The sequence below is a fragment of the Dermacentor andersoni genome, chromosome 10 (assembly GCF_023375885.2).
Source record: "Dermacentor andersoni chromosome 10, qqDerAnde1_hic_scaffold, whole genome shotgun sequence".
Classification (NCBI taxonomy): Eukaryota; Metazoa; Arthropoda; class Arachnida; order Ixodida; family Ixodidae; genus Dermacentor; species Dermacentor andersoni.
The window spans coordinates 44499607-44518246 of record NC_092823.1 but is presented as its reverse complement, the minus strand read 5'-3'; the positions used below and the strand labels follow the sequence as shown (position 1 = coordinate 44518246).

At 48.5% G+C, this 18640-nt stretch overlaps 1 protein-coding gene across 7 annotated transcripts in view; it reads right to left on the bottom strand.

Moving 5' to 3' along the window:
• Window positions 1-18640, bottom strand: part of LOC126546333 (chymotrypsinogen A-like) — a 128948-nt gene that overhangs the window by 31769 nt on the left and 78539 nt on the right. For 5 of the 7 annotated variants that reach the window (XM_055062227.1, XM_055062224.1, XM_050194521.3 and 2 more), the window contains exons 2-3: window positions 15138-15165; window positions 6697-6770 (exon numbers count right to left, since the gene is read on the bottom strand). In XM_055062227.1, coding sequence (XP_054918202.1) covers window positions 6697-6770; window positions 15138-15165 — 102 coding nt within the window. Of the gene's footprint in view, window positions 1-6696; window positions 6771-15137; window positions 15166-16964; window positions 17062-18640 lie in introns of all 7 variants that reach the window. The other 2 variants (XM_055062226.1, XM_055062225.1) reach the window with 2 other exon arrangements.

Here is an 18640-nt window from a genome sequence, read left to right as displayed (position 1 = left end):
TAGTTCCCCTTGACAACGCCAGTTTGGGAGCAATACGAATAGAGGGTTTAATATGTTTTAGCGAGCCATATTTAGTGGCACAACGCTAGTCACCTTATGTTTTGCCGACCAACGATCATAAGCATGACATATACTTTCTAAGTGGCTGGTGTTGCTCTGACAAAGACAAGTCACCTCGTCAAAACCTTGGCTCCAGTTTTATTGTACCGTTGTTGATCGGTCGTGTATAAAGTTACAACTTTATTCTAACGCTCACAGGATTTCTCACGGCCAAAAGTGAAAAAATACGATGAACTTCTTTGTAAAACGATGGATTGCATTGGAAGACCGCAATTTTTTAAGGCCATGATAAACATATGGCACCCCCAGTGCTGAGAAGCTCTAACTTCGAGATTGGAAATTCGAATGTGATATTAGGAGGTCGGGGGAGCGGGGGGGGGGGGGCGAATTTCGAATCTGACTGGTGCAATTTTTTTGGTACTTTGTTCTAACGTGCGTGTCACATTCTGGTGAATATTTTTTTTTTGCAAATTGCGCCCTATAATCGAGCAAATCCAGGTTATTTTTAGCACTAAATGCGGATGTTTCTTAAATATTCACTTCGATTATTGCTTCGTTGTGACTTTGCGGGGGACTTACGGCCAAGTAAATTCATGAATGTCTTAGGCATTGCCTTGTGGCACGTTTACAGTGCAAACACTGCTTTGTCTAAACATGGTGGTTAGATGCTGAAACTAATATCTCCATGAAAGTCGAGAAAGCAACCGCAAAAGCAAAGAAGCAAAAAACATTTTTCTTTGCTTAAACACAGATTTATATGTCACATTTTAGTGATGGGCTGGCATATTCAGCCTGCATCCTCGATATTCATGTCGTGTATCGCAGCATTCCTAACGCATTCGACGGGAGCGTTACGCCTTCCGTAAAGATTGTCTAGATCATATTAACCAGCAGTCTAGATCAGAACAAAACAGATCAGCGCAGTCATATTGACACAATGATGAGGGGCTCTCGCACCGCGGGACGGCGCGTGCATAGGTCCGCGCCATGAAAGATGATGAAGCGCGTGAGCTGCACATTTTTCTTCTGGCCCGCCATTAAAGACAAGCGTCTATTTTGTAAGACTCCGTCTTCAATCTACGTTACATTTTTGTGGTGGAGGTGCGGGGTACATGCTACCACTCCCAGATCGAACACCGCCTACAAGCCCAGTACGAAGTCCGGTCGAGCTTACTCCAGTTCACGTACGGATAAGCCGTCGACTTCAAGGACTGCCGCCTGAGCACGAGCCTCTGCAACCTGAGCACGAGCCTGAGCACGAGCTCTGAACAAGCAACTGGCAACTTCAGGCGTCGCCCCACGCCATTCATGGCTGAAACACGACCACCCCGCAAGAGCGACATATGGCGCACTGCAGACCGGAGGCCCTTGTGTTTCCATTTCGATTGCGGTGAAGCTGATCACCTCTACAGGACGTGTCCTTAACGCCGAGCTGGCCTCCGTGGGTTTTCACTGAATGCGCCGTGCCCACGCAATGGTGAACGCCCCCTGGAGATTGAAGCCTACCTCGCGGACACCAGGACCTCGTTCGCCTCACGATTTCGTGTCCCCCGGTCACCGTCACCCGCCCGAAACAGGTCTTCCAGTCCCGTCTTCACGCCTAGTGCAACAAGGCGTCGTCCACCCAGCCCTGCCTCCCGGAAAAACTGAGTCCAGCGACCTGCGGAGGTGAAGTCGCTGACGTTGCGAACACTGAAGATCCTCCACTACGACGACCGCGATATGATGTAATTGAGACGCAGACAAAACAGTGTAGTTCGATGTCAGTATCTTGCGACGTACCGGTTACCATAGATGACCACGAAGCCACGGCGTTAATCGACACGGGTGCAGACACGTCTCTTATGAACCTGAATCTCGCGCGGATACTGAACAAAGTTTCGACGCAATGGACCGTAACTCAGGCTCGTACTGCAGGAGGGCATCTCATAACTCCAATGGGCCGGTGCACGGCGCGAGTCAACGTTCGGGGCTTCACGTACGTCGGCGACTTCGTCATTTTTCCTGAATGTTCAAAGGACCTTATACTCGGCATGGATTTCCTTCAGGCGAACGGTGCCATCATTGACTTGCAAGAGTCAAGAGTCAGCTTCGCTACTACGCAAGCCATAGCAAACAGCAATGACAACCACCATGACATCGCGCTTCGCGTAGCTGACGATCACGTCACGTTGCCACCCAAGAGCAGCGTGCTTACCCTTGTCCGATGGGACATGGAGGACGGCGCCGAAGTAATTGCTGAGGCAAACATCCCCCTGCTTCTTGAGCGCCACATCTTTATAGCCAGAGAGCTTCTTCAGGTGCGCAACAAATGTTCGGTCGTCTTGCTAACAAATTTTAGCCTAGAATATCGGCATGTACCGCGAGGAACGACAATTGCATTTCTTCGCGAAATCATTGACGTTACTGACATTGCCACATTAGAAATCGCATCGTCTCAGCAATCTTGGTTACCCAGCCTAAAAGAACGGATTGAGGTTAACGCTGCTCTGCCAGACAATCAGAAAGGGTCTCGTGAATGACAGGGTCGTGACAGAGTCTCGTGAATGAATTTGCAGACTGTTTTTCAACGTCGTCCGAAGTACGGCGCATGTCCTTCACAAAGCATCTCATTATAACGAAAGAGTCCGGACCTCCTGTTCGTCAGCATCCTTACAGAGTATCGCCAGTGGAAAGGGAAGCGATCAAGCATCAGGTGAAAGAGATTCTCCAAGACGATGTGATCCAGCCGTCCACAAGCCCGTGGGCCTCCCCTGTAGTGTTAGTCAGAAAGAAAGACAACTACGCTTCTGTGTAGATTATAGATAGTTGAACCTTGTCACCAAGCGCGATGTTTATCCATTGCCACGCATCGACGACGCATTGGTTCGTCTACAACATGCCACGTTTTTTTCTTCGTTGGATCTTAAGTCAGGGTATTGGCAAATTGAAGCTGATGAACAGGACCGTGGAAAAATAGCGTTTGTGACACCTGACGGGCTTTATGAGTTCAAAGTTCTCCCCTTCGATCTCTGTTCCGCACCTGCCTCCTTTCAGCGGATGATGGATACCGTGCTTGCTGAACTCAAATGGCAAACCTGCCTCGTATACTTGGACGACGTCGTCGTGTTCTCCAGCACGTTTGATGATCATCTCGCACGACTGGAGAGTGTCCTCGCGGCGATCCGTACTGCCGTCCTCACGATCAAGCCAGAAAAATGCTACTTCGGGTTCCAAGAGCTCAAATTTCTTGGCCATGTCGTTGGTCCTAAAGGCGTCCGACCAGACCCCGACAAGTTAGCTGCCGTAGCCGAGTTTTCGCCACCCACAGACAAGAAGGCTGCCCAACGCTTCCTTGGTTTGTGCGCATATTATAGGCGCTTCGTTGAGGGATTCTCGAGAATTGCTGAACCTCTGACACGGCTCACACGCGACAATGTGCCTTTCATTTGGGCGGCCGAGCAGCAGCAGTCGTTCAATGAATTGCGCAAGCGTTTGCAAGCGGCCCCAATACTTGCTCATTTTGACGAAAACGCTGATACTGAAATTCATACTGAAACCAGCAATACGGGTCTCGGTGCAGTTCTTGTGCAGCGGGAGCTGGTGTGGAAAGCCCCATTGCTTATGTAAGCCGCAGTCTCACCGAGGCTGCGAAAAACTACTCAACCACTGAAAAATAATGCTTAGTGGTTGTGTGGGCAATTAGTAAATTCCGACTCTACTTGTACGGTAGACCCTTTAAGGCTGTCAACGATCAAACTACGCCCTGTACTGGCTTGCCAACCTCAAGGATCCTTCAGGCAGACTAGCCCGTTGGAGCCTGCGGTTGCAAGAGTACGACATTACAGTTGTCTACCGATCTGGAAGGGAGCACAGCGACGCTGACTGTTTGTCACGCGCACCACTCCCTACGGCGTCCTCGGATCCTGACCATGACTTGCCATTGATCGGCGTTATTGACGCCATAAAGATGGCTGAGCACCAGTGCACTCACCCTGAGCTGCTGCCGCTGATCGAGCATCTTCAAGGAGTTGTAGTTGTCTTACGCCGCTCGCTCTTGCGCAGCTTATCATCGTACTATTTGCACAACAACGTCTTTTACAGGAAAAACTGCGGAAGCGGTCCAAATGCGTACCTCCTTGTCGTGCCGTCCGCACTGCGCCAAGACATTTTGCAAGCCTTCCATGATGAGCCATGCGCGGGACACCTGGGATTCGCTAAGACATTAGCAAGGATACGCCAGATGTATTACTGGCCCGGGATTTTTTCTTCTGTGCAATGGTACGTGAAATGCTGCCGTGATTGTCAGCGCCGCAAGAAACCACCAGCTAAACCAGCTGGCTTTCTCCACCCTGTGGACCCTCCAGAAGCACCGTTCCAACAAATAGGAATGGATCTACTTGGGCCATTCCCAGTGACCTCTTCGCGCAACAAATGGATAGTCGTTGCTAACGACTACTTAACCCGGTACGCCGAAACCGAAGCTATTCCGCAAGCAGACTCGTATGAAGTGGCCAAGTTCTTTGTACGCCACATAGTCCTACGACATGGTGCACCGTCTGTTCTTATCACCGACCGCGGTGCAGCATTTACAGCCGAACTTATGCGGGACGTTCTCCAGCTGACGCATGGCTCTCACCGCAAGAGCACTGCGTATCACCCTCAAATAAATGGGTTAACTGAACGTCTGAACAGAACGCTGGCTGATATGCTGTCCATGTACATCGACATAGACCACAAGATGTGGGAAGAGATTTTGCCCTATGTGACCTTCGCGTATAACGCTGCTGTACAGGAGACTACACAGTTTACGCCGTTCGAATTTGTATACGGGCGCCACGTCACGTCTACACCTGACGCCATGCTCCCTCTGGTTGATAATAACCCGACCAGCGAACACACGGAAGAGTTCGTAGAAAGAGCCGAAGAAGCACGCCAGCTTGCTCGGCAACGTATCCGGAGCCAACAGCATACCGACACCCATCGCTACAACCAGGGTCGACGCGACGTCCACTACAATACCGGCGACTTCGTGTGGGTCTGGACGCCCATCCGTCGCCGCGGGCTCTCGGAAAAGTTCCTCCGTCGATATTTTGGTCCCTACAAGGTTACACGCCGCCTCAGTGACGTGACCTACGAAGTCGTCCCCTGCAGTTCTGACCCCGGTTCGCTCCGTCGTCGTCCTCGCGCTGAAGTTGTTCATGTAGTGCGCATGAAACCCTACTATGCCCGTACGTGAACGCCGAGATGTACATGAGGAGCTCCATTTCTCGTCGCTCAAAGAACTTTTTCACGCGATCGAGATGGTCGCTTTTCGCATCCGGGGCAATTGACACAATGATGTGGGGCTCCCGTACCGCGGGACGGCACGCGCATATGTCGGCGCCATGAAAGACGATGAAGCGCGTCAGCTGCACGTTTTTCTTCTGGCCCGCCATTAAAGAGAAGCGTCCATCTTGTACGACTCCGTCTTCAATCTACGTTACAATATTACAGAACAGAACATCAAATCAGAACAGTCTAGATCACATTCACCTCAATTTTCTTGAAATCTGATGGCAAGCCACTAAGCCACTTCCGTGCACCAATCACCAATGCATGCATCTGACTTTATATCCGGTGTGAATATCTAACGTGGTTGCTTCGGAGATATTTATGAAGAAGTATTGCAAGCAAAGCGCAATTTAATACACAAGGGGTATAAGGAGGGTATTATGCGACACCTAATACCTAGAGTTTTCCATCTTTCCTTCTCTCTTTACTGTATTTTGGTTCATGGTACGTCGAAAGCTACGGTAGGTCAGGTGAAAAGTGTGAATGAAAACCTAAATACCGCCCGGCTAGTCAGGCGGTTACGCGGGTCGTTGTAAGAGGTTCATTTAAGCCAGACGTAATGTGAAGAACAATATGACTTTATTCTATAGAGCGTTGTTGTAAATTTTACAATTTCAATACAGCTACGTTGCTACGAAGTGGAAAGAAATGGCATCTGCCCTACTGGAGGACGAAGCTCGCGGGTCACTTAGCAACCTGGGTTGGTTTCCTTTGTAGCTTCGTGCTACAGTCAGGTGGATGACAATTCTCTCCCCTTTAATGGGCTTTTCTATTGCGTGACTTCGCGGAACTGATGTGTCATGGTCAGTGCGCTACTGCTTCGAGGTTTCAATTAATTTACCCTCTCTCTGCGGTCTGCTAGCCTCCCGGATAGCTCAGATGATAGCGCGACCCCCCGGGAAGGCGTTCGTTCCGGATTCGAATCTCAGACCAAGGTGAATTTTTCTTTAGCTGTGAAGCTTTTTTTCTCGGAAATCTCTATAGGTTTCTTTTGTATAGTTTTCATTTGTACACATAGCTTCGCGCTACAGTCGAATGGAGAACAATTTTTTTTTCCATCCTGAACTTTCATCCACCTTGCAGGATTCCGCAAAACTAATTTGGCAGCTACAACGCCACCATTCCGTAGTACACTGTTTTCTTCAGTATTTGTCACTTGCATTAAAAGCAAACACGATGAGCACCATCGTTTCCAGCTTATTTTGCTATTTCATTTTTTTGCTTCAAAGCATGTTTTCCTGCCCTAACCTTCCATGCAAGTGCGTGCGCTGGGTATAAATCTCACGAATAGGAACAATAATAAACCACAGAAGTTTCACTTACTACCCACGGCATGTTCTCCTTGGAGGTTGGCTTGCCGTGGTATTTCCTTCCCTTTGACCCCAATTTGCCACACCCTGCAATAGTCATATTGTAGCACTCTTCAATGAAGCACACTAAACACACTGGTTTATTGTGGGCGAACTTGTGCCCGGAAACTCAATATTAAGCATTCACACACTTTAAAAGAAAAGTTAACAGCTGCCTATTCCACAGTCAACCGCGTCCCTCTGCCGAACGCACTTTTCACGCGCCCCGAAGGCCAAGAGCCACGCCGTGGCTTCTCATTGGACGGCAGACTCGGGCGCTGCCGTGAGCGCGTGCACGGGAGACACGCGCTGTATCGCCATACGCGAGGCGTTGCTGGCGCTCTTCTATTGGTGATGCGACGAGTAATGGGTTTTAGCGATGAGACGCTTGGAAAGGCGCCTCACGAGAGTGCTCGTACCTGGCATGTGGAGAGCTCTCTGCGGCATTAGTCCCCCTCCGAAAACGCATCGTCCCGATGCGTATGAAACAAACTTATCTATTGATGTGTTTTCATTGCCTGTCGTAGTAAGGCTTCATGCGGACTACGTGTACGACCTCCGCATGGATGTGCCGCTTTGATCGCTCTTGCTCATGAGGGATGACTTCGTAATTCAGGTCACCTACTCGGCGAATAACTTCGTAAGGTACAAAGTATCGGCGAAGGAGTTTTTCACTTAGTCCGCGACGACGCACTGGTGTCCATACCCATACTTTGTCGCCCGGGTGGTACTGAACTTCTCTGCGGCGCAGGTTGTAGTAGCTTGCGTCCCTACGTTGTTGCTGGCGGATACGGAACCGTGCCAACTGCCGGGCTTCTTCAGCTCGTTGTAAGAAGTCGTCGACGTCGTACGAGTTGTTGTCATCATCTACCGGCAACACAGCATCCAGTGTGGTTGTTACTGTGCGGCCATAGACCAGTTGAAATGGAGTGACCTGTGTTGTCTCCTGTACTGCCGTATTATAGGCGAAAGTGGCGTAAGGCAAGAATGCGTCCCATGTCTTATGTTCGAGGTCGACATACATGGACAACATATCGGCCAGGCTTCGGTTTAGACGTTCCGTCAGGCCGTTTGTTTGGGGATGGTATGCAGTGCTTTTTCTGTGACTGGTGTGAGTCATCTTCATCAAACATTGCATCAAATCAGCTGTGAAGGCCGCTCCTCGATAGGTAATCACGACCATTGGTGCACCATGTCGTAGTACTATGTTACAAACGAAGAAATTTGCGACTTCAACTGCCGTTCCTCGCTAAAGGCAGCCAGTTTCAGCATATCGTGTTAAATAGTTCGTCGCTACTACGATCCATTTCTTCCCTGACGATGATGTTGAGAACTGGCCAAGAAGATCCATTCCAACAGTCTTTGGTGGGTCTATGGGCTGAAGAAGTCCGGCCGGTTTCACGGGTGGTGTTTTGCGCCTTTGACATTCGCGACATGTCTTCACGTAATGTTGCACCGACGCTAACAATTGAGGCCAGAAGTATCTGAGACGAATTCTGGCGAACGTCCGGCTGACACCTAAGTGACCCGACGATGGTTCATCATGGCAAGCTTCCAAAATGTCTGGTCGCATGGCTGACGGTACGACGAGTAAGAACTTTTCCTGGTTGCGTTCAAAGTTTCTCTTGTAGGGTGCATTGTCTCGGAGGCAAACTGACGATAAACCTCTCATAAACATGCGTGGGACTTGGACGTCGTATCCTTCGAGGTGTTTGATGAGTGGGAGCAATTCTGTGTCGGTCCATTGACGCTCAGCGATTTCCGAAGCTGTAATCGCTGTAAGAAACGGGAAATCTTCTTCTTCTGAAGGAGTCGACTCCACTGGTGAGCGGGACAAGCAGTCAGCATTGGTATGTTTTCTTCCCGACCTGTACACGACAGTAATGTCGTATTCTTGGAGCCTGAGGCTCCACCTCGCAAGTCGTCCAGATGGGTCTTTTAGGTTTGCCAGCCAGCAAAGAGAATGGCGATCGCTGACCGCATGGAACGGCCTGCCGTAAAGGTATGGTCGGAACTTGCTGATGGCCCATATGACAGCCAAACACTCCTTTTCCGTCGCGGAGTAATTTGTTTCAGCTTTCGAGAGAGTGCGGCTAGCATACACTATGACTTTCTCTTCCCCATTTTGTCACTGAACTAAAACCGCGCGAAACCGAGATTGCTTGCATCTGTGTGGACTTCTGTGTCCGCTGTCTCGTCGAAGTGGGCGAGGATCGGCGGGGCTTGCAATGGTTCCTTTAGTTCATTGAACGCAACCTCTTGTTCAGCATGCCACATGAAGGGTACGTCTTCTTTAGTCAGTTTCGTCAGAGGTTCGGCAATTTTCGAGAAGTTTTCTACAAATCGCCTGTAATAAGCGCATAGTCCGAAAAATTGCCGTACCGTCTTCTTGTTTGTAGGCTTTGGAAATCGTGCAACGGCAGCAGTCTTGTCGGGATCCGGAGCAGTACCTTGCGCGCTAATTACGTGACCCAGGAAACGAAGTTCTTGGAATCCAAACTGGCACTTTTCCGGTTTAATGGTTAGGCCTGCCGAGCGGATGGCTTGAAGCACTAAACGCAGCCTCTGGACATGCTGGTGGAATGTTTCAGAAAATACCACTACGTCGTCTAGGTAAACTAAGCATGACTGCCGTTTAAGACCCGAGAGGACACTGTCCATCATGCGCTGGAATGTCGCCGGCGCACAGCAGAGGCCGAATGGAAGCGCTTTGAACTCATACAGGCCGTCTGGGGTTACGAAAGCAGTTTTTTTCACGGTCTCTTTCGTCTACTTCAATTTGCCAATATCCGCGCTTGAGATCTAATGAAGAGAAAAAGTTTGCATGTCGTAGGCGATCCAACGTGTCATCAATGCGGGGAAGGGGGTATACATCTTGCCTGGTCACACTGTTCAATTTCCGGTAATCAACACAGAATGTCAACGTATTGTCCTTCTTTCTCACAAGGACTACCGGCGACGCCCACGGGCTGTTTGATGGCTGAATGACATCGTCCTCAAGCATCTCTTGCACCTGACTCTTTATGATCTCTCGTTCAACCGGTGACGCTCGGTACGGATGTTGGTATACTGGCCTGGTCGCTTCGTCTGTTATTATACGGTGTTTAAGAATTGGTGTGCGCCGTACCTTTGACGAGGTGGAGAAACATTCCGCGAATTCATTTATAAGGTCCCCCATCATTTCTTTCTGGGCTGGCGTCAGACTTTGGTTGATCGCAACTGATGTTACGGCGTCATGCATAGTTTGGACAGCAGGTGGCCTTGACGCTAAGCTACATACATCTGTGACCGCAGTAGCGCTGTGCAGGAAGGCGATGGCTGTGCTCTTTGCGACGTGCTGAAATTCACTTCCGAAGTTTGTCAGCAATACATCAGCACACCCATCGCGTAGTTGAACAATTCCTCGTGCTACGCAAATGCCTTTTTTGAACAGTAGCTCGACGTTGGCCTCCGCTATACCTTCCGAGTCGTCGAATGCTTCGTTTCTTGCGCGAACCAGCATGCTGCATCGTGGTGGCACGGTTATGTCATCGTCGGTAACCCGCAAGGCAACGTGTTCTAGCTCCTCCGACTCTTGCATGTCTATAGCCTGCTTCGTAGAAGATGACACGCTAGAATTCTGCAGATTGATATGGCAGCATTTGTTAGGAGAAAGTCCATTCCGAGTATTACATCCTTCGAACATTCTGGTAGCACGACAAAATCAGCGACGTCAGAAAAACCCCGAATTCCGATTCTCGCTGTACATCTACCCAGGGGCGTAATGACGTGCCCACCAGCCGTACGTATCTGGGGTCCACTCCATGAAATCAAAACTTTTTTCAATTCCTTGGTGAGTGCATATCTTACGACGGAATAATCGGCACCTGTGTCAACTAATGCACTCAATTCATGACCGTCTATTGTAATGCGCAAGTCTGAAGAAATTCTCTGTTCACTTATCTTATTCATCCGCTTCTGTTTGTCGCGGCTGCTCGGTAAACTTCACGGAGGATCTTGGCTTTTTCGAACGTCAGCGGCCTCGCCTCCACAGGTCGCTCGCTTCAGTTTTCCGGACGTGGGCTCAGTGAACGACGCCTTGGTGAAATCGAGGATGGCCATGGACTTGGTGATCGGTAGCGTGCAGACGTTGATGATCGGGGCTGGTGTTGGTATCTAGCAGCCGGATCCTGTTGTCGGGTCAAGTAGTCCTGAATTTCGGTGGGTCTTTCGCCATTACGGGGGCAAGGCGCATTTATCGTAAAGCCGCGAAGACCTGCTCTGCGATATAGGTACATTCTGTATAGGTGTCCAGCTTCCCCGCAGTGGAAACAGAGTGGTGTCCGGTCGGGTTCACGCCACACGTCACTTTTTCGTGGCCTCAGCTCTGCTATAAGGGGTCCACTGCGCAGAGTCGGCTGGCGGCTGCTGGGAGTCGCGAATGGAGAACAATGCCCGGTCGGTTGGCATAACACATCAGCGTACCTTGGCACGCGACGTACGGGTGGTGGTTGGTCATGATGAACAGGCGGTTCCTCACGTCCTGGCTGCAGAATGGCGTGGCGAACTTCATCTCGAATGACGGCGGCGAGAGTTGAGACTGTCGGCGTAGCTTCCAGTAGCTGCAGCTTTCGAAGCTCCTCCTTTACGATTGATCTCACCAGTTCTCTTAGGGCTTCGGTGTTACTGCCTGGGCCTGCTGGCAGGATATCGGCCGGTGCGCTGGTGACATCACGATTGTAGTGATGGGCACGCTGCTGCAGCGCCTTCTATATGGTCGTCGCTTCGGTGCGAAACTCAGCAACACTGTGTGGTGGGTTGCGGACGAGTCCTGCAAACAGCTCCTGCTTAACGCCACGCATTAGATGGCGTAATTTCTTCTCTTCGGTCATGTTTGGATCCCCGCGCGTGAAGAGACGGGACATGTCCTCGATATACAAGCCGACACTTTCGTTAGTGCGCTGGTTTCTGGCTTGTAGAGCGTGCTCTGCCTTCTCTCGCCGATCGGTGCTGGCATACGGGGAAGCAGCTGTCACCGAAATTCTTCCCACGAAGATAGTGTCACTTCATGATTGACGTACCACGTCCTCGCTGACTTTTCTAACGTGAAGTACACGTTGCGAAGCTTCCGTACCTCGTCCCAGCCGTTGAAATCTGCCACTCGCTCGAACTGCTCTAACCAGTCTTCCACATCTTCGAACGTATCGCCGTGGAAGGACTCGGGCGTGCGTGGTGGGTACACGATGAGCTGGGATGCTGCCACTGGGCTGGTCATGGTTGCACCGTCGCTGGTAACTGTTGCCCGCACTGCTGCAGCAACAGGAAGCGGTCCGAAATCGGGTGGGTCTCCTCGGATGCGGCGGCTTGTGCGCTGGTGTACTGGAGTCACTTCCCTGGGTTCCAATCGCTGAGGGTCGGAGCTCCGTTCTCTTACGAACTGGGGACTTCCAATCATACCCCGCACCTCCACCAGAAATGTAGCACTCTTCAATGAAGCACACTAAACACACTGTTTTATTGTGGGCGAACTTGTGCCCGGAAACTCAATATTAAGCATTCACACACTTTAAAAGAAGAGTTAACAGCAGCCTATTCCACAGTCAACCGCGTCTCTCCGCCGAACGCACTTTTCACGCGCCCCGAAGGCCAAGAGCCACGCCGTGGCTTCTCATTGGACAGCAGACTCGGGCGCTGCCGTGAGCGCGTGCACGGGAGACACGCGCTGTATCGCCATGCGCGAGGTGTTGCTGGCGCTCTTCTAATGGCGATGCGACGAGTAATGGGTTTTAGCGTTGAGACGCTTGGAAAGGTGCCTCACGAGAGTGCTCGTACCTGGCATGTGGAGAGCTCTCTGCGGCAATATAACGTATGTGAAGACTAAATATAGTAACTTTTTCGAGATAGAATTATCGCTTCTCATGAACCGTTATGTTTGTGGTGGCGAACGCTAGAAGCCGCGTGAGACATGCTAAATGACGCACTAGTTAGTGAAAATTGCCTAATTAATTTTTGACTATTAGATAAGGTGAAATGCAAGAACGCACGTGTAATTCGTTTTGTTTACTTAGATTTCGGTATACGCTAAACAACCCCAGGTTGCCAAAATTATTTCGGAGCACTACAAGACGACGTCTCATTGCTCCAGAGCTGTTTTGGTATGTTAAACCATACGAATGAATGAATCCAGTGCAGGTCTGCACCTTATCAAGGACCGGCCAGTCGCGAAATACAGTAGCCAGCACCAAGTAGGTAGCAGCTATAGCAGCCAGCACCCGCGAAGGGGTGGGATGAAGCAAAACACTGCGCTTCAAACAAACAACAAGTATTTATTTATTTATTTCTTTTTGAGCGCCTCAAATACCGCATCGAAGAGGTATTACGTGAAGGGTAGGTTTGAGCCAAACAAGATCTTCAATTATGCGCCTGAAGTGAGCGGTATTAGTGCGTGTAAACGCCAACGGGTAAGAGGTCATTCCAGCGCATCGAGATATGAACAAAAAATCACTAAGGTTGACTGAAGTGCAGTCATGAAGCGGGTAAGTCATGGCTTTCAAATTACTTGCGTGGTATTACGCGGGGTAAGTTGGACGGATGATAGAGTTGCCAAGCTACCGGTTGTAGAACTTATGAAACAGACAAAGCCGTCGACATCTGCGTCTAGATTCTAACTTCTAAATACTAATGTGATAGCACTGACAACGGCAATTCCTCCAGTCAATTAATTTGTGTTTGATCAATGTTCCATATCGAGCAGTGTCTCATCTGCAGAAAGATCACCAAGTGGCTCCTCAAACAATGTTCCCGCGTTCCGAAAAATCAAACGCTCTGCATGCCCAAGACGTCTTGCGCACTTTTAAGCTTCAGTATGTCACTGAAGTATATTGTCTCACATCCTAAATTGCCAAAGGCTGGGATCCTAAGTGACTCCTGCGGGGCTCTGAGCCGCTTGTCCAGCAATGAACTCCCTTTTTTTACGTTAAATTTTCAAGGTCGCCCATCGAATCTCATCTGAGGGAACAACATTGATGTTTCTATGAGCACTGTCGCACATCGATATTTCAAGAAACGAGGCAGCTGGTGCTCTGGAGGTTTGAGCCATAACATCTCATGCAAGTTAGACGACACTCGACTGCCTCATATGCCACAACTTACAACGCTCCCACACGGATGAACGTGTCGCCAAAGGATCTTACTCTACACCAATCGGTGTCCGTGCTTTCAACCCACCGCAAGAGGTCCGTACTCCGAAAGTTACACATTGCGTGCGTTGATGTAGCAGACGGCCTTCACCGTCAAGAATATGCCCCGAGTCCTTCGTCCCCGACTTGTGGACACTACAGTGAAATGCTTGAGCACCTGCTGTTGAAATGCCCAGCGCTCAACAGTTCTTGGTGCGCGCTGCGGAGCATCTTGCACGAACTTATTATTGCTCGAACTGCACTCAATGATTTATTGTTTGCGCAAGGTCGTGCTTTAACTCGTTGTCGGGCTCACAAAGTTGTACTAGAATTTATCTCAACCACGGAACTGCACTCTAATCTATAGTGCTGGTGCTGTGCATGTGACCTGTTGTGATGTAACATTCTCTTTTTTTCGAGCGATAACTTTCTTTGGCTTTTGCCTCTGCCCCCTTCATGGTTTCTCAGTCTCTGGCCATTTATAGCCAACTTGGGACACTATATGTCCCTAGTTGTCATTAAAAATGAATTCAATGAATAAACGAAACTTTCCGATGGTTCATTTCGAACGATGCTTCCTCGTTGGCAACGATAAGAAATTCGCGGCACGTCTCTCATCTTACTTCTGCGCATGTGGCCCGTTTGTTGCACGTCACGCACGCCATGTCTTGCCATTGAAAATGTTTTAACGCTGATTAAAGGCACCGCTATCTCTACAAGGTCCACCAAGGTGGCCGAGGGTTACGGTCATCAATGACTGCAGTGCGTGTCTTATCGTAATGCGCAACACGTCTTATATTGCTTGCAAAGACATCAACCAAGTTTGATCCTGCCGGGATTTTCTTTACCTCCGTTTTAAGTGGGTGGGAATTGTGACCTTTAGAAGAAACAATTGCTAGCCCACTTTTCTTTTTATCTATATGATGTTTATGTGAGTTCCCATAATGTAGGAATTCTCCACTGAGCATGACACAAAGAACACCTGAAACGAGAAGGCTATGCAGGTGGTATTTGCAAGGCTTACGTCACCCTCGCGAACTCGTAAGCCTGGTTCTACTGGCGCTGGAGTTGCAGAAAACTTACTATGCGTTACTTTCATTAAAAGAAATCCCTAATCACCATAATTATTTTCATCGTCTCACTGCAGCGGACGCACAAATGGTATTCATTCTCTGCTTGATCATATTTGTCGTTAAACAAAACCGCCTATTTCGATTGCGTTGTGAAATCAGCATTGAAGAATAAAGGTCTCACTCACCGGCTGGGTTCAAATTAGTGTCCATTTTCTGTGGAGAGAGAAATAACGGTCTCATTGAATAGCAGCATTCTGCATAATTAGCGTCAACGCGGAGCCTATGTTCTAGTAATTAAAAAAGACGAACCCCGACCTTAAACCTGGGCATATAATTTTGGCTCACAGGAATGCCTAAAGCACCGGACCTCTTACAGGAACGGGCGATTGTATTCAATGACTTCTCAATAAAGCGAAGCTTGCTTTGCCTAGTTTACTGGGTTGGTCCAACACCACCTAGTTAGCGCAATGCCTGTTTACTCCGATCCGTGAGGTCACGCTACCTGGCCCGAAATTTCCATTGAGAAGGCTGGCACGATGAAACCGGTGACGTCCAAATCAGTTGCCTACTCGGGAGCATCCCCATTAGATTCTATTGCAGTCGGGCCAGGTAACATGACGTCATGGATCGGAGTGAAGAGGCCTTGTGCTGTCTAGGTGGTGTTGGTTAGGCACGTCTGCCTGGCTGCTGGGTGTTGCATCGGTCACTATCTCGGTAGATATTTTTGTGGACATACATACATGTAAAGGTTATATGTGTGCCGAACAAAAGTACCAGCGAACTGGCCTAAATAGTCCTTGTCTGCTGTCCAAGTATATGCGCAATTAACCGCTTTGCTAAAGCTTTGCTTCACATAACTTCTAGTGGGTGCGTTGCATCTGCATAATTCTTGTCTGGTGGTTTATTAATGGGCTTAATCCAGTGCTTCTCAACTAATGACGATGCGTACAATTTTGTTTACTTTCATAATATCCAACGCGTAACATCATACAATGCTTATGTTTACACATCACGAAGGTCACAACTATCTAGTCGTTTAATTTTTATGTTTAAGGATCGCATCGTTCACAAGCTATGTCGAAATGCAAGCGCCAAGTCAGGCGGATGCATACTCTGAGACGGATACATACGCAGCGACGTCACGAGAACGAAAACGGTGTATGCTGGTTCTTGAGGGGAGAGTGTGACGATAAGAGTATGCACAGTAAAGTGCGACTCGCATCAAGTAACATTTGGGAATTCTGCAGGTCCTTTGTCACAGCGTAACATAACCCCCGGCCATTTTGAATGGTTGGCTAAAAAAGGGTCAAACCACCAGTGGCGCATACCAATGGCTCAATCAAAGAAAAAAAAGTAAATCGAAAAATCTGTCAAGTTATATTCAGCATTCTTTTGACAAATCGGTGTGCTTTAAAGATATATGTGGGGCGACATTACATGACGAGGTTTTACGCGGTAGTCTGCGATCGGCCCATATTTCGAGGCTGCACTATCTTACAGATGGAACCTCAACTTTTGGTGGGATAGCTCGATAGCTGGAAATAAAACTGGTATGACAATTACAAGACTGCTATTCCCATTGAAAACGGCCCGAAAACGCAAGAGTACCGATAAAATATAGTCCGAGCTTCCAAGCAGTGCTTCCAAGCATCGCTCGGTCACTGGGTAAAAAACAGCCATAACGTTGTAATTAGGTTGTATAATAAAAGTCACCTGGCCTCGAATATAGCAGAAGAGTGAGCATCCCACGTGCGGGGCCCACTTACTTAAAAGAGGGCGACATGCTCTCATAAGCTGTTCTAACTAGGAGCCGCGAAGCTGAGCTCCGAGAGGATCCACGCACCTTGTTTCAGCCTGGTAAACATCCTTTCAGCCTGATGGTTAGCTGCGCGAGATGGTATTCTACTGTTGGGGGAGATGAGAAGCGCTGGGTTCGTCTTCCTCCTGCTTTTGTATCTATTCTAATTTTCGCACTGCTCGCCTCAGGAATCCATTTAGAAGAGCGAACTTGCCTGGGACTGTGAATTAGCCTGCATTCCTGGCATGTGCTTGGCGCAGCTCTCAGATGAAGCGAAGAAGTGGAAGCTGCAAGAGTGCGTCACCACTATGCTGCAAACAACGTCGAGCATCAGCGTCCCGCGACCACATCGAAAGCCTCCCGTTCTCATGGTTCAAAAAAAAAGAAATCGTCCAGCCTGCACATTTTTCTTAGCCTATTCTTTCTTTCTTTCTGACAGCAGAAACTGCAAAGCATGCCGTTTTGCTTGTGTTTTTCATATGGGCTGTTCATGCACATTTGCAAAAGATGCTCGATTACCGCACCGCGTTCATACCATCACCTGTTATGACACTTCAACCATAGACGCATTTTTGTGGAAAAATAGGTGCCTCAATAGTTGCCAGCATTTTCTATTTATTCCAAATAAATCGATCAGACGCTGTATTTCGCTAAGACATTTATTTTCAACGTTGTCACAAAATTCAGACCATACGCCCCTCTTATAGCGCACTGTACGGTGACACATTGTAACACCCTGTTCCCAGCGACTGCGAAGAGAGGCGACTACCCAGTTACGATCCACGCGGTTTGCCGTTTATGACTTTGGCATGTTCCCATCAGCTAGAGTCGGGAAAGGTTCTTTTCTGAAATTGCTATGCAAACTGTCAACACCTTTCAAATGAAGAAAAACTATATTCACGCATTCGCAGCATAAGCCACTCAGTATCCTTTCAGGTAAAGCAACGAAGTATCCACTCAGATAAAACATTCTGCAAGTAAATGTGGTATTCCTAGATGCTAGTTCTTACAGTTAAGCAACGAATCATTAGATTTTAGCCCCCCCCCCCCCCCCCCCCTTGAACGTCAAAGAGTTTCTTATCGTGCGCGTTCTGACGCAGGGGGAAATTAAAATTGTTCTTTGAGGTCACTTCGGGTAAGCCAGCCTTCCCCTCCTCGAAATGTTTATTATAGTTTTAAATTCGTCGATAACTGCTTCACATTAAAAGTAAATTTTCACTGCGTTATGTACACGCAACAAGGAGCGTTGCGCGCCTGTGCCAACAGTGACAGGATCTGAAAGTCACCAAGAGTTCACAAAACTCAACTTTTTTTCAAAATTGCCGGTTTCGCTCACGTACAAGCGTAAGAATAAAGTGGTATATCCAAAGATTACTGACGACGAGTTCATGTGTTAAACAGGCACTGATATTTAGACCGGCAAGGTCTGCGTACAACATGTGTACTCCCTGTAATGTGCAATGGGCACTGCATTTCATAACCTGCATAGGGTTCTTATCATTTCATAAATGGCCCTGATAAGCCGCCTGGTGGAAAACCACTTTGAATTAGTCGCATTTCGGATGGGTAAACTCAACAAAATTGGCTTGTCGTCGGCGACTTATGAAGCTAAAACAGGATGTATGAATTCCGTGAACGCGAAATAATATGTTATAATGTCAATTTGAAAAAAGTTGATTTACGATATTTTAAACATCGGACCGATATTCCTGGTGTTTAAGGTTTTCTAGGATTGACTATTTCTCGAACAGTTGAGCTAATGCTTCGAATCTTCTGGTAAGTTGAGGCAGGTTGCCACCACAAATTATATTTTTCTAAGCCTTCGATTCTGAATAGAAGTGATACTGAATCTATTCGATATTGCAGGTAAAACACGAAGGATTAATTGTT